Genomic DNA, 23,186 nt, shown 5'->3' on the forward strand with positions numbered 1-23,186 from the left:
CTGATTTGTAGTTTTAAGTTTCTAACATGTTTCCATCTCAGAGAATTTTGCAAATACCGTCCCATCCAAGTTACAAGCAAAATCACACTTCAGAAAAGAGATACACTTTCACAGTCTTAGAAATTATAAAAGGTCTGTACCCCCAATTCCAATGTCATCGCGGGGAGGGGGGCATTCCCCGCACAAACACCAAGCAATTCTCAGACCCCCGCTGGGTGTTTACACAACTCAACTCAATTCTGACACTATCTCCCTGGAGACAGCATCAGACCCCACAAGTCACGGGCTCAGTCCTACAGGACGACATCCCCTACTGCCTCTGCACAGGCCAGTTCCAAGTTCAGGTTGTTGCCTGTGCTTCTGACCAAAGGGCTACAGATTGGAGGTTCCAACAAGCCCCACTCAGGTTCAATTAGTTTGCTAGAGCACCTCAGAGAAATCAGAGAAACATTTTACCTACTGTATTACCAGTTTCTTACAAAAGGACGTAAGGCGGGAACAGCCAAATGGAAGCCGTGCATAGGGCACGGTATGGGGAAAGGACACAAGATACTTTTCCCAAATCTCCACGTGTTCACCAGCCAGGAAGTTCTCTGAAGCCAGTCCCCTGGGGGTTTGATGGAGGCCTCATTACTTGGGCATGACTGATTAGCTCATGAGCCGCTGAGGACTGAAGTCAATCTCCAGCTCTTCCCTCCTTCCCTTAAGCCAGAGGGTGGGAGGAAAGTTCCAACCCCTAATTACAGGGTTGTTCCACTGGCAACCAGGCCCCTGTGAGCAGGTGCTTTGCAAAGGTCACCTCATTAAAGTAACAAAAGACACCTTGTGAGAGCTCTCACCACTTAGGACATTCCCAAGGACCTCTGTGCCAAGAAGGGGGTCGAAGACCAAATGCATATATTTCTTCTTATAAATCGCAGGATCCCAGAAATCTTCCTTGAAATTTCTCTTCCTTTGTTTATACACTACTATATGGATAGCATACTCTTAGACTGATTGTACCATCGCAAAGTGAACTAGAAATTAATGTGAACAGAATGTTATTTCCTCATTATAATGTGCAAGGGAAATTACAAATACCATAGGTTAGCAAAAGGGTTCTCAACAGAAGTGACTTTTGCCCCACAGAGAGTATTATAAGGCAAGGCCTGGAGACATTTTTTGGTCCTTACAACCGGGAGGGGAGCGCTCCTGGCATCTAATGAGTGGGTAGAGCCCAGGAATGCTAAAGATGCACAGGACAGCCTCACAGCAGAGAAGTATTTAACCAAAAATGTCAATAGTGTCGGAGTTCAAAGACTCTGGATTAGAGCAAAATATTGATTAATTAGCCAGAAAAGCACAAATGTGAAAGGGAGATAAGTTTCCATCACTCTCTGGAGAAGTCCAGAATCCTCTGTAGGAGACAAGACATTGAAACAACAAAACCACGATGTCATAAGCACTGTGACAGACATGTACAAATCCAGTGAGAACAGCTGGTAGCACATATTCAAAAACCATCTCGACAGTGTCCAGCAGTGCGTCATACGACAGGGACAAAGAGAATGAAGTCACAGCTTCTGCTCCCACTCGGCCTGCCTTTCAGGAGCAAGAACATGTAAATAACCATATCAGTTAATAAACACAGGAGAGACACTAGCTCACACGAAGGTCAAAGAAGGCGCTCAGAAGATGTGACAGCTGTCTTAAATTAAGAAAGGCAGGAATGAAGAGGACCGTTTGAATGTCAGCGTTTCTTCAGCCATAAAGAATCAATTGTGCAAAACCAGAGTAGTCAGAGCACAGTCTGGAGAGCTTCAGTTCGTTTGGTTTATTTGGCAAACCCCTCTACATATGCCTGTTGAGGAATGTGGGAACTGACCTTCTGGAAACAACCATAAAACTGGACAGAATATAGGTAACAGCAGACAATGGTCAACAGCTAGCACAGGGCTATATGCCCTGAGAGAGCACACAGATGAGGTGAGCCCGGAGATGGCCGATAATGCATGGCTGGGGGTAGGTTCAAGTCCACAGTGCAAGGAGGGGTGACCCAAAGGTAGTCCTGCAGCTTTTCTGAGTCGAGGAGAAAGACAGCAAAGTTTGAGGAGCCTGAAACGAGTAGGTCTTGTGGGCAAAAAATCAGGAAGGATGGAACTAGGCAGAGAAACCCAGAGAGCTGTGAGGGACCCCTCAAGTTTTGGGCTGAATACTGCTTTCTTTTAACATTCTTTTTTTTTTTTTTAATCTTCTTTTCCATTATGGTTTATCCCAGGACACTGAATATAGTCCCCTGTGCTCTACAGTAGGACCTTGTTGTTTATCCATTCTACATGGAAAAGCTTACATCTGCTGACCCCAAACTCCCACTCCACCCCTCTCCCAACCCCTTCCCCCTTGGCAACCACAAGTCTGTTCTCTACGTCCATTAAGTCTGTTTCTTGAACATGCATGAGGTGAAAGCACACGAGACCGGGGAAGGGACAAACAGAAAGCACTAGAGCAAGCAATTCCTGGACTTCTAAGGAGGTTAATACCTCACATTCTAACCGTCAGAGCAGAAAAGATACGTAATACACAGGGCATCGGACAGAGTCCTCAGAGAAATATCACTATAGTAATGGGGACAGATTAGCCCTAAAGGCTGCTCTGAATCTGCCCTAAGAAAGTTTAAAAGCAAGTCTCTACAAAAGCAAACTGATCTCAAGTAACTACATGCCAGAACAATCGAATGCTTTTTACAAAATACAGCAAAATTCAGAACACGAAAATCTGACATCCAATCAAAAAGCATCAGGCATGCTGGACTTCCCAGGTGGTGCAGTGGTTACAAATCTGCCTGCCAATGCAGGGGACACGGGTTCGATCCCTGGTCCGGGAAGATCCCACATGCCACGGAGCAGCTAAGCCCGTGCGCCACAACTACTGAAACCGCGTGCCACAATTACTAAAGCCCACATGCCTAGAGCCCGTGGTCCGCAACAAGAGCAGCCACTGCAATGAGAAGCCCGCGCACAGCAACGAAGAGTAGCCCCCGCTTGCCACAACTAGAGAAAGCCGGTGCACAGCAATGAAGACCCAATGCAGCCAAAAATTAATTATTTTAAAAAAAGTACTTTCTTTTAAAAAAAAAAAAAATCATCAGGCATGCAAAGAAGCAGGAAACTATGACACACAACCAAAAGGGAAATAGAGAATCTACAGAAACAGAGCCAGAAACGACACAGGTGATGTAATTAGCGGAAAAGGACATTTATCGATAAAAGGACATTATAAATATGCCCTATATGCCCAGGAATGTAGAAGAAAACATGGACACAGAGAGGAGAGGAAGAGAAGATGCAGGAAAGACCTGCATGGAACTTCCAGACGTAAAAATGAAGAAACAAAAACACGCCAGAGAGGATTTAAAACGTGTCAGACACTGTAGAAGAAAAGATCACTTGATGGGAACTTGAAGACACAATGATAAAAACTATCAAAATGAAGCAGACAGTCGGGGGAAAAATGAGTAAAAAACATGATCAGAGACTGACTGACCCAGGAGACCATATAAAGTCTGTCATGTATAATTAGGGCCCCAGAAGACAGGACACAGATGATGGGGCAGAAAAAAAATTGGCCCATATGTTTAAAATGTGATTAAAATTATAAGCCCACAATTAGAAGAAACTTAGTGACCCCAAACAGAAGACACACAAAGGCCACCCCACCAAGGTATACCATAATCATATTAAAACTAGACATAGAAAGAAACACTTAAAAGCAGACAGAGAAATAAAAAGATTCTTTATAAACAGTTGAAAAAAAAAGAATGTTGGAGATTTTTCAGAAAATATACAAGACAAAAGAAAATGAAAAGATTTTTAAACAACTAATTTTTTAAAAATTGCTAACTGGAAATTCTGTACCCAGTGAAATACCTTTCGTTTGGAGACAGAGACAAACCAACAATTATAATTCTGCGTTTTGAATGATAAAAGTGTGAGGGATTTATTTATTTATTTATTTATTTATGGCTGCGTTGGGTCTTTGTTGCTGTGCGCGGGCTTTCTCTAGTTGCAGTGAGCAGGGGCTACTCTCCGTTGCGGTGCGCGGGCTTCTCATTGCAGTGGCTTCTCTTGTTGCAGAGCACGGGCTCTAGGCACGTGGACTCAGTAGTTGTGGCACGTGGGCTCAGCAGTTGTGGCACATGGACTCAGTAGTTGTGGCACATGGACTCAGTAGTTGTGGCTCACGGGCTTAGTTGCTCCACGGCATGTGGGATCTTCCTAAGCACTGCACCACCAGGGAAGCCCTTCCACTTCTAAAAACCATTTGTATCTGTTTATTTTCAATCATTATCAGCCATTGCACATTTTCTCTCTACAGAATACCACAGAAGAAATCACAAGACTTCATCAGCAGGCGCCTCAAAGTGAGAGCTTCTAGGGAACCCCACCATCAAAGAAGGGGCGTCCACACACTTGCCAGCCCTTCACCCAGCAGCATCAGCACTGCTGGGGAAACGGAGACTCTCGTGCCGAGAGCCCGTACCTGCTGAGACAGAATCTGCACTTTAGCAAGACTCCAGGTGATGTGTGTGAAGGACCAAGTCTGGAAAGCGCTGCTCTGGACCCGGGAAGCTGCAGCTGGCATCTGCAGAAGCTGAGTCTCTCCATCTCTGCACTGAAACTTGATTCAAGCCTAGTTTCTGACGCCAGAAATCTGGGCTTTTCTCCCAACGAATCTCCCACTTCACACTTGCGATGAGAGTCAGTTGCCCTTGGCTTATAACTGTATACAAGTCTTCTCAAGGTAAAAACACAAAACCCATTTCCCCAAAATCAAAGCCCCTGACCCAGCCACTTGTCTCTCCTCTTTCCCACCCAGGTGGTCTTAGGAAGGAACTTAAACTTGTGGACAGAGTTGTGTGCCATCTGGTGTACATTTCCTCCTGTACATTTACTATTCAAGTGGGACCTTTTAAGGCAGTCTTCTACTGACCCGTCATAGAATTCCAAAGTGGAGACCTGGCCCTCTGCCTTCATAATAAAAAGAGCTACTATTTATCCAATGTCTGTTATGTTTAGACACTGTTTAAGTGCTTTACATGCATCTTTGATTTTTTACTTAAATTAGATGCTTTTGTAATTTCTATGATATTCCCCTAACTCCTTGTGTAGCTACCTGGCTAGTCCCTCTTTTCAGACAGGATAGGTCTTTAAATCATTCCAAATAGCCTCCAGTCTCAGCCTCTTATAAATTTTCAAAACTCATCAGTTCTCCTCAATAGAGTCTCATGGTATACTCCCCAGCAACACATAAAAATTCAATGAAAATTGAGCCTCACTGTTTAAAAAAATGAAAAGAAATAAAAGGCTGCATTCCATGGAGAACACGTTCCACCCAGTGAATAATTTACTGAACGACCATAAAACGTCATTCAATATTCTTGATATCCTCACTTTCCAGGACTGTGAAACTTGATCTAATAAGGACAGCTTCCTTTATAAGATGATGGTAAAGGAGATCTCATAACGATTATAAAAATCTTCAACATTCCTTGAAACGTTTCCATTCCATTACTCCCACCCTCACTAAGTGGAAAAGAAAACTTGGACCAAACCTGCCCCTTAACCAAGGATCACAATCCAGACTATATCATGAACACTTTTCTTTACTATAAAAATATAAAAGGTAAATGTTTATCATTTGTAAAAAGTAAAAGTTTATTCATTACAGTGATAAAAGCTAATGCTTTTGGGAAATGTGCTATGTGCTGGTCACCCCAGGCTCCATCACTCTCAGCTAATCACCCCACTTCACAGAGAAAAGTGAAGCGTTGAGAAGGACACTTCCACGAATCCCCTTTCACACCCGCCTATACACTGGAAGGTGGCCCGTGTGCTCTCATTCACTACCTCGTCCTGTGACAAGGAGGCACGGTCCTTTGCTCCCACGTCAAACCTTCCTCACGTGGTGCAGTGGACGCCACTGCCGCTTCAGGTCACATGCTTCTGCAGTTCTCCCCTCTCCTCCAGCATCAAACACCCTCTCTCTTCAGGATAGTTCCCATCCGCTTAGACTATGGGATGATTTCTTCACCCCAAACGTAATGCAATGTGGGGTTACCCTGCTCACCCCTTCACCCACAACCTTCCACAGCAATCCGTGCTCTCTGAAATGTTCTTATACCCCCTCCTCTCTCCGTCTCTCCCTACCACTCCTCCGGAACACATCAATCAGGCTTTCTCTGCAGCCACCCGCTAACTCTGCTCTTGTTAAGGTCGACCGTGACCTGTGCATCACGGTATCCAGCGACCAATCTTCAGACCTCCACAGTCTTGCAGATGCAGCTGATCACCTCTTCCTTCTTGAAAAGCTGTTGCCATGTGTCCTTTAGAACTCCACCCTCGCATGGACCTTCTCCCATTTTAACAGCCCCCCTTAGTCCACCTGCTGGCTCTTCCTTGGCTCCCATCCTTCTTATACTGGTGTGATTCAGGGCATAACCCATGAAGCTCTTGTCCTTCTACCACTTCATCCAGCTTCATGACTTTAAATACCATCTATCAACCATGACATTTGTATGTCCAGCCTGATCTCTCAACTCCAGACTCATGTATCTATGTGCCCATGACACATCTCAAGTGGAGGTCTAATTTACATCTCAGACATAGCATGCTCAACACCAAGCCTCTGGCCATCCTTTCTCCCCCCCACCCCCCCAAAACCTGTGCCTCTCACATACCCCACATGTCGGTATCTGCTCAAGGTCATTCCAGCTCCCTCCTCCCGCTGTTCATGACAAAGACCCCACCATTATCATTGCTTCATTTCCCCGATTTGTCCCATGCAAAATGTCATCAGATTGTGTCAGCTCTACCTTCAGAATATGTGCTGCCCACCTCCACCACTGCCACCCTGGACTAACCCACCAACATCTCTCTTCTGCTCAAGCACTCATACTGTACAAGTAAGAAGAACCTGTGCTTCTTACCCACCAGTCATACACCTCAAGAGCCATCCTGGTGCCCCCCCCAAATATGAACAACTCCCCTAAAGGGAGGACTCAGGAGCCATACTATAATATAACTTTCTTAGGGAAAATATTCCAACGTAGCAAATCTTTTTAATAAAAATTGAGTCCACCTTGTATATTAGACCTTAATTTAATGGACTCAGAACGATTCACTAATTGACTTTTCAAAAGACTAGAGGTGATTGCATCATGACTCCCATGGTATGGCACCCAAAGCCAGCTTTATTTTATTACGCTCTGGTACATCCCCAACCCCCAAGAAAGAAAAGACATGACTACGTTCAAAAAGCAGCACCAAGGTCCATCTCCACTCGTCCCTTCACAAGGATATTCTAATCAGGTCAGCTGTTGTTCTGGCACACTAAAGCAAAAGACTGCTCACTTGTGTTAAACTCTACGTGCTGGTCCTTCCCCCGGCAGGCAAACATCTGGGGCAGATTACATCCTTTTCCTGTTTAGCTCTCATCAGCTTCTTGCAGTACCTTTAGCTCTTGTAGAGACACTCCCAGACAGGTGATGGCTCTGCCTGAGCTCCTGAACGATGCATTTACTTAATACCCTGGATTTGAAGACATAACACTGGGTTGTGGAGCAGGGGACGGAGGACAGGTTTTGACAGCAAGACGAGGAGTGTGATCCATCTGAACACCTTACTTTCGAGGTGTCTTTCCAGTCACGTTGGAACATCCCACGGCCAAAGAGACCCTGAAGTGGTAAGGAGCCCTGTTCTCCCTTCAACTCCTTGACGTACCTTTAATTAACTATGATTCTGCATAATCGAAACTTCCTTCTCATTTGAGAGTAAGCCTGTTCACACACAAATGGCTGGACCAAGAATTTTACATAAGAGATAGGCTCATTCATGGGGCAGGGGTAGACAGAGGTGTCTGCGATGGAGGACAGTGCGAAAGAAATGTAACTAGAAGGCACGACCCCTCGATTTTAGATCTTATTCCTCTGCCTCTGAACATGTCATCTCGGGCCAATACAACCATTTTCTCCTTGTGTGCTGGTTTCACTGTCCATAAAGTTCGCCTAGTAAAATTCAGACCTCACTTCTAAGAATTGCTATGAAATCAAATGGAATAACATGGGAAAATATCTTGAAAATCAAAAAGCACAAAGAGGGCTTCCCTGGTGGCGCAGTGGTTGAGAATCTGCCTGCCAATGCAGGGGACACGGGTTCGAGCCCTGGTCTGGGAAGATCCCACATGCCGCGGAGCAACTGGGCCCGTGAGCCACAACTACTGAGCCTGCGCGTCTGGAGCCTGTGCTCCGCAACAAGAGAGGCCGCGACAGTGAGAGGCCCGCGCACCGCGATGAACAGTGGCCCCCGCTCGCCACAACTAGAGAAAGCCCTCGCACAGAAATGAAGACCCAACACAGCCATAAATAAATAAATAAATAAATTAATTAATTAAAAAAAAAGGTATGGTTAAAGATCTAATTACAATGCAATTGACAAAGAAACTTGGTTTCATCAAATCAAGTTCTTTAAAAAAAAAAAAAAAGCACAAAGAAATGAATCAATAATGCTATCTGTGGCAGAGTGAAAACCTCTTTTTTATTCCTAATTTCATCCTGACCAGTACCGGATCGATGAGAATCCAGGCTGATTGAATGACAAGTTCAATATCAACAATGGATGCTTCCCTCACTGACTGACCCCTGACACAGGTGAGGTCTCAGCTTTCCATGACCCCTAGTGCACATTTCATACGGCCAAGGTTGACATCTCAGCTGACATCCTACTAGGGTGGGGATATTATGAAGTCAAAAACATCAGAATTAAAGATGGGAGGTGTTTCATCAGCAAGAATGCCATTCATAAATGACGATGTATCACGTGTCATCAAAACTAAGACAACAGGGGCCTTCCCTGATGGCACAGTGGTTAAGACTCCGCCTGCCAATGCAGGGGACACAGGTTCGAGCCCTGGTCCAGGAAGATTCCACATGCCGCGGAGCAACCAAGCCTGTGTGCCACAACTACTGAGCCTGCGCTCTAGAGCCTGTGAGCCACAATTACTGAAGCCCGCGTGCCTAGAGCCTATGTTCCACAACAAGAGAAGCCACCGCAATGAGAAGTCCGCGCACTGCAACGAAGAGTAGCCCCCGCTTGCCACAACTAGAGAAAGCCCGTGCACAGCAACGAAGACCCAACACAGCCAAAAATAAATAAATAAATAAATTTATCTTTTAAAAAAAGAAAGAAACTAAGACAACAACAGCTATAACACGCATGACTATTTTATATACCGTTAACAAGGAAAAAGGACATGTTCATTTATAATTCAAGATTCCATCAGTTGTAAGAAAAGTACATTTAAACATGGGAAAACATGCATTTTATGACTAGTACAAAAAATTATAATAATTTATCATGTTTCTTAAGATTTTATAAAAGTAAGAGGAAGGGGCTAATGGTTAGTTAATAAACTAAAGCAATGAAGCACAATCTATCTATGTCTCTATCGTGGAAAATAACACGTTTCATAAAAGGACACATGAGAAATCATCCGTTATGATTCAGAGAAGGAGTCTTGAAAGATTCCTGTTCTAATATACTTAACTATGTCATTAAAAAAAATAACATTGTTAACTCTGCCATCAGCCTGAAAAAGTAGCAAAAGTAGAACTGTATAGATAATCATATGAGAAGTTAAAGAGATCAATACATGAGGAGGCCATGAATGAATTCTACGTATGTTATTATTAACATGCCCCCGAAAATCTTTTCCACATAGCACAACTTTATGACTAAAATTACCAAGAAAACACTTTATGTTTAGAAATTGGTGCTGGTAATACAGACTAAGAAATCATGACAGTCTGAATGGTTAGGTAGGTTGTGTGATATCATTATGACTGTGGTTCTCCTTCTTAGAGCAGGAGTTGGAACACGCTTTCCTGTAAAGGGCCAGACTTGCTGTAAAGTTTCCACTTTGTGGACCATATGATATATCACAACTACCCAACTCTGCTGTTGTAACACAAAAGCAGCCATACATGATATATAAAAAAAAAAAAAACTGGTTTGGCCAATTTCCAATAAAACTTTACTTACAAAAACAAGAGGCAGACCAGTTTTGCTCTGTGGGGTGTGGTTTGCAAGCTCATGCCTTAGAAGATAAAGCTCAGACCATCTTGCAAATATACACACTGGGCCAAATATATCTAATAGTCTAGTTGTTTCTGTTGGAGAAGAATAAAACATGGAGTCCTTGTGGGTCCGAACTCTTACAAAGGGAAAGCTTAGGTTCCTAACAATATGGAACTTGTATGCATTCTTAATACATAATGTGATAACCAGGGGGATGGACGGGTCTGTCTCAATGAATGACTAGCCTTAAAAATACTGAAACAGGGACGAGTCCTTTCAGGATTCAGTCTGTTTAAGCATAATAGTCAGACATTTACTGCAAAATGAAACAGAAGCAAAAAAAACGCAGAGAGAGAGAGATAAGAACAATCAAAGCAACTAAAATTGAACATTAAGGCTTTGAGTTATTGGACCAGTGGGCTGAGGTCTCTCCACAAAGTTCCTCACATTAACTGGCCTCTGTTTTCCCCACCTTTCAAGTTTCAATTAACCTTTCTGCCACAGCAGATCACAATTTGTACACACGAGTCCCATTTTAATAAACCGATGTGGTTCAGAAATCCTCACAGTTATTTCAGAGAGAACGGCAATTACAGAAGCCCACTATCACATCCGGAATTTCAGGGAGAAAGGTTTCAATTATATCTCCCTTCTCAGGGATCAGATGTAAAACTATCAATACAGAGTCAGTGATATTAACGGATAATGTGTTTACCAAGCGAGCAGCAGGGCACATCTTGTTCCTCTAGATTCTACAGCAGTATATTTTTGTTCCTATATATGTACAGTTTGTGTACAGAATAGAATACAAAATAAAGTAGGAGTGCACTTTATAGAATGTAGGAGACACAGGGATGGCCTTACTTCCCTTGTCTTTGCATAGATTCATCAGTTTTGTTTATTGCTTGTTTGTTTCCATTTCTGATCAATCTTCTCTGTTCTATGTCTCAAGGGACCTGAATCCCTCCACAGCCTAGAATGAGCCCAACCGAGTCATGACCTGCGCTGGTGTAATCACCTCCGTGTGTGTGTGTGTGTGTGTGTGTGTGTGTGTGTGTGTGTGTGTGTGTGTGTGTGTGTGTGTGTGTGTGTGTGTGTGTGTGTGTGTGTGTGTCTGCTTCTAACCAATAGAATATGGCCAAGGTGAAGCACTGTCACGCCTGAGATTATGTTGTGTTATATAAAATTCCATCTCAGCAGACTGGAAATCAGGATTCTGGCCTTAAAGAAGTACATAGCTGTTTTGTGACCTGCCAATGAAGGGGGCCACATGGGGAGGGACCACAGGCAACTTCTAGGAGCTAAGAGTGCACTCCAGCCAAGAGTCATCAAGGAAACAGGACCGCAGTCCTACAACTGCAAGGAAATGAATTCTGCCGACAATTGCAATGAGCTTAGAAGCAGATTCTCCTACAGTCGAGCCCCCGGATGAGAATGCAGCCCAGCCAACACCTTGATTACAGACTTGACAGACCCTGGGCAGAGAATGCAGTTAAGCTGTGCCCAAACTCCTGACCCAAAGAAACTGTGTGTGTGTTCAGCCACTAAGTTTGGGGGTAATTTTTTATGCAGGAAGAGGTAAGTAATATAAAGAAACATTAATGTGAATGCCAGGTAAGCATGTTTCCTGGAAAAGCTTGGATTGGATCCCTAAAGAAGCCTGGAGATATTCTGGAAAACCTGAAGTATAATATGTCAGCGCCCTTGAGGGAGGGCAGAAGCCATGATTTATACTCCTCTGCATCATCTCCAACATCCAGAAAAAGATACAAAAAGACATACGAGAGTTCTTCTATTTGATTTGACACTAAATCATTCGCTTAGCTGTGTGTGTCCGTAGCAGAGCAATTGGCTATGTAACTTCAAATATCTGCCAGTCCTATGTATTATTTGAAGCATTTTAAAGTCACTACTACAAAATGCTTCCAAAGACTTCACTGATGGTAAAATCCTCAGCCCCCAGGTACTTCTGGCAACAGATGTCATTATGTAAGAGTTTGCAAATCACCCATATTCCAGCCAGTCACAAAATGCTGAGTAGAAACTTTTGGAGCAAAATAAAACTGAGATTAGGAAGATCACATATTGATCACGTTAGCAGTTGAGAAACACTTCCATTCTAGTTTTCCAAAACAACAGTAAACACTTTTCTAAAACAACCCTATAACACAGTGAGCCCCTGTAACTGTCCAAGGGGAATCCAGCCACAGCAGCACATGGACATGGGGAGAGGGGTCAGAGATGGAGTTGGGAGCCAGTCTTGCCACCTGCAGTGGGTGAGCCCTATGACTTGATAATTTCCAGCTTCCCAGGCCTCCACATTTCCACACACAGCTCTGTGGACTTACAGTGTGCCCTGCTTATCTCCATGCTTATCGGGAAGGTCAGACGGTATCAGGACTGAGGATGTATTTCACGCACCTTAAAACTGATGGAGCTGGGGCTTCCTTGGTGGCTCAGTGGTTAAGAATCCGCCTGCCGATGCAGGGGACACAGGTTCGAGCCCTGGTCCGGGAGGATCCCACATGCTGCAGAGCAACTAAGCCCGTGTGCCACAACTACTGAGCCCATGAGCCACAACTACTGAAGCCCACAAGCCACAACCACTGAAGCCCACGTGCCTAGAGCTTGTGCTCTGCAACAAGAGAAGCCACCGCAATGAGAAGCCCACGCACCGCAACGAAGAGCATCCCCCACTCGCTGCAACTAGAGAAAGCCCTCGCACAGCAGTGAAGACCCAATGCGGCCAAAAATAAATAAATTAATTAAAAACAAACAAACAAAACAAACAAAAATAAATAAATTAATTAAAAACAAACAAACAAACAAACAAAAATGACCCCAGGTCCACAGGCATGTTTATGACCCCAGGTCCACAGGCATGTTTGCAGAACGGAATCTGTGTGCCCTCCAAGGTGAAACGCAGGCAACAGGACCACCTTGGCAGCTCCCGCACGGGGGCAGGGCCAGACCACCGTGTCTGTTTGGAGAAGCTCGGAAGTGCCCTATCGGCCCCCAGTTCCACTCAGAGAAGCCCTGCGGCGCCGTTTCCCTCTGATGCCGCACGGGCATGTCTTCCGGCGTCCCCTTGCCACCACCCTGCACGGTGTTTCTTTGGTTCCCACAGTGGACTACTTTTCCAACTCTTGTGCTCACGGCCCCTGTGGGCTTTCCGCCTGCTCTTCCTCTGAGTGGCCCCTGTGCCATCAGCCGTCAACCTTCACAGCAGGTCCCTGGGTCCCTGGTTTGCCCTGGAAGAGACCCGGCAGCAAAGCAGCCCTCCCCCGCTTCAGCACAGCTGATGACTCTAGACCGTGGTTGTCTGGGACAGCAACGCCCTATCTTCTACCTGAGAGCGCGGGGAAAGTAAGGTGCCCTCCATACGGGAAAATGTGGGCAAGCCTCAGCCCAGAGTATGGGCAGCCCAGGGGGTGAAGAGTCAGGTGAAAATCTCGGAGAAACCCCACCACTAATAAAATGGTGGCTTCCTCCAAAAGGCATGAGAATCAGCATGCCGAGAATCACCCACAGAAGAGCCATAATGTGAGGTGGGAGGATGGCAACAGCTTGTACCTTTCTTCAATGGTGATAAAAAAAAAACTTTTACTGTCTGATGAATAACGGAAGCAGTGGGTGGCTAGGTTTTAAGAAGTCTCGAGAATTTTTTTAATGTGAATTTACACACACATGCGCACACACACACACACACACACACACCTGAAGGAGAGTGAACTTCCCCAGCCACAGAAGAACAGGATGCCCTCCCATGCCAAGGACCCACTGGCACGTGGTCAGCCTGCAACTGTGTCCCGAGTGTCCGTGGCTGTGTACGGGGCCTCTTACCTCACAGAAGCTCTGGCACTGCTGCTTCCGCAGGTCCCAGGACACCTTGCAGGGCTCCAGGCACTGGGAGAGATGAACAGTGAAAACCAATCAGTGAACACGGGAAAGAAACAAGGCCCAAAAGGAAAGAGCCCACCTGTGTGCACTCCTGGCTTTTCAGGGCCTACTTTCCCTAGTGACTTTGGGAAATCCAGTGAATCAGCAGCTCATCTGAACTGTGTGTATCACAGGAATCTGAGGAAGAGCGTCACGACCGAGCAGGGACAGAAAGACATACATTTCCACACAATCGAGAAAGGAGAGCCGCACGGTCTGGAGGCGACACGGAGGAGAAGCAGTTATATCCCCTGTCAGGCACAGCAGTGTGGATATTTACTTTTATTCAGTAAAAAATATTTTCTAAAGGTTGTGGTTACAGATGGATTCTTTTCTCATCACCTTTAACAATAACTTGCTTTTAAATGGACAACATAGGGCTATTTTTTGAATATTCTTCTGTAAGTGACTGAAGTATTTATTGCATTAAATATATGTATATGTGTGTATATATATATGTTTATATATATCACACTCATTACTGTTAACTTATGTGTTTATCTCAGTGAATCCAGCAGCATTCACATGCATCCAGTTTAATTACTCTATTAAAATGGATTGAATAAACCTGAATATGAGACTCTGCCATAAGAGCTTCAGAATAAAGTCTGAATACATATATATAATTTACACATATGATTTAATAAATCAAAGATAAGAGCCAGGATCCACTGTTCAGTAACAATTGTAATAATAAATATATTATTGAATGAACAAAGTATATATACATGTAAATGTAGGTTTTATATATATACTACTATATATAATATATAATTATAACACTTAAAATATAGTACTATATATACTATCTATATAATATATTGTAATAAGAGATAACAGCCAAGCCTCGTGATTGAAATTAAAATCTTACATTCATATGAATGGATATTTGATTCTCAAAATTATATTTTAATGCAAATTTTAATTAGTACAAATTAATCATCTCGTATAGTTAAATGACAGTTATCTAAATATTGGCATACCCTGGCTCCCATAAGCTCACATGATTATTCTACCTATCTGACTTTCATTATTGATAAATTTTCCAGTTGATATCAAAATTCTCAGTGAAATTTCAGACATATATAATGTAGAATTCAGAACATACACCTGTACTATATTTTCACTTTACTTTCTAGTAACCTCCCTGTTTTAAAATACAGTTTAAAGATGAACTGGAAGACTCTATGTGAAATTTACTTTGCAAAAATCCATTGCTATTTTTTTCAATCAAAAATGCATATATGAAAACAAACTACTGACTGTATCAACTGTCAGTCTGTCACAGCACTGCTCTCAAAGTGTGATAAAGGACCAATAATATAAGCATCACCTTGGAGTTCATGGGAAATGCACTAGATGTACAGAGTCAGATCTCTGGGATTGGGAGCCAAGAATCTCTTTTAGCAAGTTCTCCTGAAAATCTTGGTGCTTACACTAAACTTTAAAAAGAACTGCCTTATTGTGGTAAACATTTCCCAATATATATGTGTATCAAATCATCACACTGTACACTTTAAACTTACACAATGTTATATATGTCACTTATATCTCAATAAAGCTGGGGGAAAAAAAGAACTGCTGTAGAATTTGATGAAAACAGAGTCTGTAATGGCTCTTTCTTGGTTCATGTAAGTATCATTTAAGAATCAGTCTACTTCTTGTGAGAATATTCTAGATTTTATATCCTTTAATGTTGCATATGAACAATTCATTTTTAGTTATTTTAATTAAAAAAACTTGAGCTTGTCAATGATGCTTTTCCAAGACCTACATAAGCGTGTCCCAAGTCTATTAGTGTTCACCTCTTCCAAGCATGTTCTAAAACAAATGTACAATTTTTCACCAATATAACAATTCTAAAAGAATACCATTTTTCTAATAGCAATGAAATAGTTTAAAACTTGTCTACCTTACATATTTCATGAGCTCCCTAAAGAGTGAGTTTTGTTTCCTAAAGGTACATCCAATGCCTTACCCACAGAGCTATCCTAATTTGTTGCAAGACATTGGCTCTTAGCCAAAAAACTTTACTGGCCATTTACTAAATATGCTTAGACCTAACTCCTTCTCGAGACTACTTGAAATGAGTAACTGGCACTCTTTCAAATACCTTGCAATTTTTTTCACTTGAAGAAGTGGCCTACAACGGAGCAGGACCGCACCACAAGACCTGGGGATTTTTCACGGACAGAGGCTCAGCTACTGACAAGTTAAGTCTCTGTCATTTCACTCGGGAAACATCCAACAAGCATTTATTCCATATAAAAACTGTTCAGTGCAATGTGGCTAAAAATGTCTCAGAATAATTATGTAATTCTTGCTTTCTGTCATTACTGAAAATGTAAATTATGAAAACAAGATATTACATGTGTACAGTTGCATTTTCACAACTAGAGACATGCATGAGTGCATTAAAAAAGTCAGTCCTTTGTGATGTCCATGATTCCAAATAACCATATTCCTGACAACTTGTGGAATAAATGCCTTATAAAAACTAGATATCATTTACAAAAGTGGGCATATTTCTGAAATGCTAACAACAGCAATACGTAATGCACTTATCTTCTTGTTAACCCAGAATCTCCATCTGTCAAGTCTAGCATTGGTATATGCAATTCATTTAAAGTTCTATTTTAATTGCATGCTTGCCTCATTTCCAGTCACCACTAATCAGTAGCACCTAAAGATACATCTCAAAATGCTACTAATGACAGCCAACATTTTCTTTTAGTAATCCTCTGTGAAAACTACCTGACAAGAACAGCCTAGATGTAAACATTTGAGTAAATCTTTGCAGGATAAATTTTCCAAAGCTCTATTTCTTTATGGTGCTACTGGCCAGGTAAAATGATTTCAACAAAAGCTGAAGAGGAAAAATATGACAGCCTTTTCTCTCACACTTTGAACAAGAAGAAAACACTTTCTATTTCTCCAAGTAATAATAATAAAAAAGTACTGCCAAAAAAAGGTAGTCACAAAACTCTCTTCCCTGTGTGAAGGGAGTAGAAGAGAAATAATACTACAAGCAAACAACTGGAACTCTAAGGGCCATGATCACATACTGCGTCAAACTACAAAAACAAACAAACAAAAACAGTACTCAAAGTAAGTATTTTAGCAAGTGGTTTAGACTTTCAAGTTTTAGGCTGATCAACTGTTTGAAATCATTTCCTCCTAGGCTACTGCTTCAAGCCCAATGAAGAGAAACTTCACGTTTCAGAGAAACTTAAATAAAAAAAAAAAAAAAAAAAAAAAAAGGTTGAGCAAGCTAATCACATTGATCATCATTTGGAATGTAGCTATCAATTTTTTTTTTTACTTAATCTAGAAAGATACATTCACAATATCACTTGCTCAGATGATAATTGTATATTAAATTTATATTTTTTAAATGTACAGTAATAGAGATTGGTTCAAGACGGTGGAGTAAAAGGACGAGTGCTCCCTCCCTCTTGTGAGAGCAACAGAATCACAACTAACTGCTGAATAATCATCGACAGGAAGACACTGGAACTCACCAAAAAAGATACCCCACATCCAAAGACAAAGGAGAAGCCGCAGTGAAACAGTAGGAGGGGCGCAATCACAATAAAATCCAATCCCGTAACCGCTGGGTGGGTGACCCCCAAAATGGAGAATAATTATACCACAGAAGTCCACCACCTGAGTGAAGTTCTAAGCTACATGTCAGGCTTCCCAACCTGGGGGTCAGGAAATGGGAGGAGGAATTCCCAGAGAATCAGACTTTGAAGGCTACTGGGATTTGATTGCAGGACTTCGAAAGGTCTGGGGGAAACAAAGACACTCTTGGAGGGCACACACAAAGTAGTGTGCACATCAGGACCCAGGGGCAAGAGCAGTGACCCCATAGGAGACTAAACCAGACCTACCTGCTAGTGTTGGAGGGTCTGCTTGCAGAGGCGGGGGGCGGCTGTGTCTCACCGTGAGGACAAGGACACTGGCAGCAGAAGTTCTGGGAAGTACTCCTTGGCATGAGCCCTCCCAGAGTCCTCCATTAGCCCCACCAAAGAGCCCAGGTAGGCTCCAGTGTTGGGTTGCCTCAGGCCAAATAAACAACAGGGAGGGAACCCAGCCCCACCCATCAGCAGACAAGCGGATTAAAGTTTTACTGAGCTCTGCCCACCAGAGCAACAGCCAGCTCTACCCACCACCAGTCCCTCCCATCAGGAAACTTGCACAAGCCTCTTAGATAGCCTCATCCAACAGAGGGCAGACAGCAGAAGCAAGAAGAACTACAATCCTGCAGGCTGTGGAACAAAAACTGCGTTCACAGAAAGATAGACAAGATGAAAAGGCAGAAGGCTATGTACCAGATGAAGGAACAAGATAAAACCCCAGAAAAGCAACTAAATGAAGTGGACATAGGCAACCTTCCAGAAAAAGAATTCAGAATAATGATAGTGAAGATGATCCAGGACCTCGGAAAAAGAATGGATGCAAAGATTGAGAAGATGCAAGAAATGTTTCACAAAGACCTAGAAGAATTAAAGAACAGACACCTAGAAGAATTAAAGAACAAACAAACAGGGATGAACAATACAATAACTGAAATGAAAAACACACTAGAAGGAAAGAATAGCAGAATAACTGAGGCAGAAGAACGGATAAGTGACCTGGAAGACAGAATGGTGGAATTCACTGCCACAGAACAGAATAAAGAAAAAAGAATGGAAGGAAGTGAAGAGAGCCTAAGAGACCTTTGGGACAACATTAACATTGTAGAGGTCCCAGAAGGAGAAGAGAGAGAGAAAGGACCCGAGAAAATATGTAAAGAGATTATAGTCAAAAACTTCCCTAACATGGGAAATGAAATAGCCACCCAAGTCCAGGAAGCGCAGAGAGTCCCAGGCAGGATAAACCCAAGGAGAAACACGCCGAGACACATAGTAATCAGATTGGCAAAAATTAAAGACAAAGAAATATGATTAAAAGCAACAAGGGAAAAACAACAAATAACATACAAGGGAACTCCCATAAGGTTAACAGCTGATTTCTCAGCAGAAACTCTACAAGCCAGAAGAGAGTGACACGATATATTTGAAGTGATGAAAGGGAAGAACCTACAACCAAGATTACTCTACCCGGCAAGGATCTCATTCAGATTCCATGGAGAAATCAAGAACTCTACAGAAAAGCAAAAGCTAAGAGAATTCAGCACCACCAAACCAGCTCTACAACAAATGCTAAAGAAACTCCTCTAAGTAGGAAAAACAACAGAAGAAAGGGACCTACAAAAACAAACCCAAAACAATTAAGAAAATGGTCATAGGAACATACATATCGATAATTACCTTAAACGTGAATGGATTAAATGCTCCAACCAAAAGACACAGGCTCGCTGAATGGATACAAAAACAAGACCCATATATATGCTGTCTACAAGAGACCCACTTCAGACCCAGGGACACATACAGACTGAAAGTGAGTGGACGGAAAAAGCTATTCCATGCAAATGGAAATCAAAAGAAACCTGGAGTAGCAATACTCATATCAGATAAAATAGACTTTAAAATAAAGAATGTTACAAGAGACAAGGAAGGACACTACATAATGATCAAGGGATCAGTCAAAGAAGAAGATATAACAATTATAAATATATATGCACCCAACATAGCAGCACCTCAATACATAAGGCAAATGCTAACAGCTATAAAAGAGGAAACTGACAGTAACACAATAATAGTGGGGGACTTTAACACCTCACTTGTTAAATGGACAGATCATCCAGACAGAAAACTAATAAGGAAACACAAGCTCTAAATGACACAATAGACAAGATAGATTTAATTGATATTTATAGGACATTCCATCCCAAAACAGCAGATTACACTTTCTTGTCAAGTGAACACGGAACACTCTGCAGGATAGATCACATCTTGAGTCATGAATCAAGCCTTGGTAAATTTAAGAAAACTGAAATTGTATCAAGCATCTTTTCCGACCACAATGCTGTGAGATTAGAAATAAATTACATGGGAAAAAATGTAAAAAACACAAACACATGGAGGCTAAACAATACATTACTAAATAACCAAGAGATCAATGCAGAAATCAAAGAGGAAATCAAAAAATACCTAGATACAAATGACAATGAAAACACAATGATCCAAAACCTATGGGAGGCAGCAAAAGCAATTCTAAAAGGGAAGTTTATAGCAATACAATCCTACCTCAAGAAACAACAAAAATCTCAAATAAACAATCTAACTTTACCCCTAAGGGAGCTACAGGAAGAAGAACAAACAAAACCCAGAGTTAATAGAAGGAAAGGAATCATAAAGATCAGAGCAGAAGTAAATGAAATAGAAACAAAGAAAACAACAGCAAAGATCAATAAAACTAAAAGCTGGTTCTTTGAGAAGATAAACAAAATTGATAAACCTTTAGCCAGACTCGTCAAAAAAAGAGGGAGAGGACTCAAAATTAGAAATGAAAAAGGAGAAGTTACAACAGACACGGCAGAAATACAAAGCATCACAAGAGACTAACAAAAGCAACTCTGCCAATAAAATGGACAACCTGGAAGAAATGGACAAATTCTTAGAAAGGTATAAACTTCCAAGACTGTACCAGGAAGAAACAGAAAACATGAACAGACAAATCACAAGTATTGAAATTGAAACTGTGCTTAAAAATCTTCCAACAAACAAAAGTCCAGGACCAGATGGTTTCACAGGTGAATTCTATCAAACATTTAGAGAAGAGCTAACACCTATCCTTCTCAAACTCTTCCAAAAATTTGCAGAGGAAGGAACACTCCCAAACTCATTCTATGAGGCCACCATCACCCTGATACCAAAACCAGACAAAGAAACTACAAAAAAAGAAAATTACAGAGCAATATCACTGATGAATATAGATGCAAATATCCTCAACAAAATACTAGCAAACAGAATCCAACAACACATTAAAAGGATCATACACCACGATCAAGTGGGATTTATCCCAGGGATGCAAGGATTCTTCAATATATGCAAATCAACCAATGTGATACAGCATATTAACAAATTGAAGAATAAAAACCATATGATCATCTCAATAGATGCAGAAAAAGCTTTTGACAAAATCCAACACCCATTTATGATAAAACCTCTCCAGAAAGTGGGCATAGAGGGAACCTACCTCAACATAATAAAGGCCATATATGACAAACCCACAGCAAACATCATTCTCAATGGTGAAAAACTGAAAGCATTTCCTCTAAGATCAAGAACAAGACAAGGATGTCCACTCTCACCACTCTTATTCAACATAGTTTTGGAAGGCTTAGTCATGGCAATCAGAGAAGAAAAAGAAATAAAAGGAATACAAATTAGAAAATAAGAAGTAAAACTGCCACTGTTTGCAGATGACATGATACCATACATAGAGAATCCTAAAAATGCCACCAGAAAACTACTAGAGCTAATCAATGAATTTGGTAAAGTTGCAGGATAGAAAATTAATGCACAGTAATCTCTTGTATTCCTGTACACTAACAACAGAAGATCAGAAAGAGAAATTAAGGAAACAATCCCATTCACCATTGCAACAAAAAGAATAAAATACCTAGGAATAAACCTACCTAAGGAGGTAAAAGACCTGTACTCAGAAAACTTTAAGACACTGATGAAAGAAATCAAAGATGACACAAACAGATGGGGAGATACACCATGTTTTTGGATTGGAAGAATCAATATTGTGAAAATGAGTATACTACCCAAAGCAATCTAGAGATTCAGGTCAATCCCTATAAAATTACCAATGGCATTTTTTACAGAACTAGAACAAAAAATCTTAAAATTTGTATGGAGACCTAAAAGACCCTGAATAGCCAAAACAATCTTGAGGGAAAATAATGGAGCTGGAGGAATCAGACTCCCTGACTTCAGAATATACTACAAAGCTACAGTAATCAAGACAGTATGGTACTGGCACAAAAACAGAAATATAGATCAATGGAACAAGATAGAAAGCCCAGAGATAAACCCATGCACCTATGGTCAACTAATCTATGACAAAGGAGGCAAGGATACGCAATGGAGAAAAGACAGCCTCTTCAATAAGAAGTGCTGGGAAAACTGGACAGCTACATGTAAAAGAATGAAATTAGAACACTTCCTAACACCATACACAAAAATAAACTCACAATGGATTAAAGACCTAAATGTAAGACCGGACACTATAAAACTCTTAGAGGAAAACATAGAAAGAACACTCTTTGACATAAATCACAGCAAGATCTTTTTTGACCCACCCCCTAAAGTAATGGAAATAAAAACAAAATAAACAGTGGGACCTAATGAAACTTCAAAGCTTTTGCACAGCAAAGGAAACTATAAACAAGACGAAAAGACAACCCTCAGGATGGGAGAAAATATTTGCAAACAAATCAATGGAAAAAGGATTAATCTCCAAAATATACATAAACAGCTCATGCAGCTCAATATTAAAAAAAACTAACAACCCAATCAAAAAATGGGCAGAAGACCTAAATAGACATTTCTCCAAAGAAGACATACAGTTGGCCAAGAGGCACATGAAAAGCTGCTCAACATCGCCAATTATTAGAGAAATGCAAATCAAAAGTACAATGAGGTATCACCTCACACCGGTTAGCATGGGCATCATCAGAAAATCTGCAAACAACAAATGCTGGAGAGGGTGTGGAGAAAAGGGAACCCTCTTGCACTGTTGGTGGGAATGTAAATTGATACAGCCACTATGGAGAACAGTATGGAGATTCCTTAAAAAACTAAAAATAGAATTACCATATGATCCAGCAATCCCACTACTGGGCATATACCCAGAGAAAACCATAATTCAAAAAGACACATGTGCCCCAATGTTCATTGCAGCACTATTTACAATAGCCAGGTCATGGAAGCAACCTAAATGCCCATCAACAGACGAATGGATAAAGAAGATATGGTACATATACACAATGGAATATTACTCAGCCATAAAAAGGAACGAAATTGGGTCATTTGTAGAGACATGGATGGACCTAGAGACTGTCATACAGAGTGAAGTAAGTCAGAAAGAGAAAAACAAATATCATATATTAATGTATATATGTGGAATCTAGAAAAATGGTACAGATGAACCGGTTTGCAAGGCAGAAATAGAGACACA

General features: G+C 41.6%; 1 protein-coding gene across 1 annotated transcript in view; it reads right to left on the reverse strand.

The window, feature by feature from the left end:
* Window positions 1-23,186, reverse strand: part of ANOS1 (anosmin 1) — a 190,264-nt gene that overhangs the window by 64,099 nt on the left and 102,979 nt on the right. The window contains exon 3 of the mRNA XM_068532437.1: window positions 13,953-14,015. Coding sequence (XP_068388538.1) covers window positions 13,953-14,015 — 63 coding nt within the window. The remainder of the gene's footprint in view (window positions 1-13,952; window positions 14,016-23,186) is intronic.

Source organism: Eschrichtius robustus, chromosome X, assembly GCF_028021215.1.
Source record: "Eschrichtius robustus isolate mEscRob2 chromosome X, mEscRob2.pri, whole genome shotgun sequence".
Lineage (NCBI taxonomy): Eukaryota > Metazoa > Chordata > Mammalia > Artiodactyla > Eschrichtiidae > Eschrichtius > Eschrichtius robustus.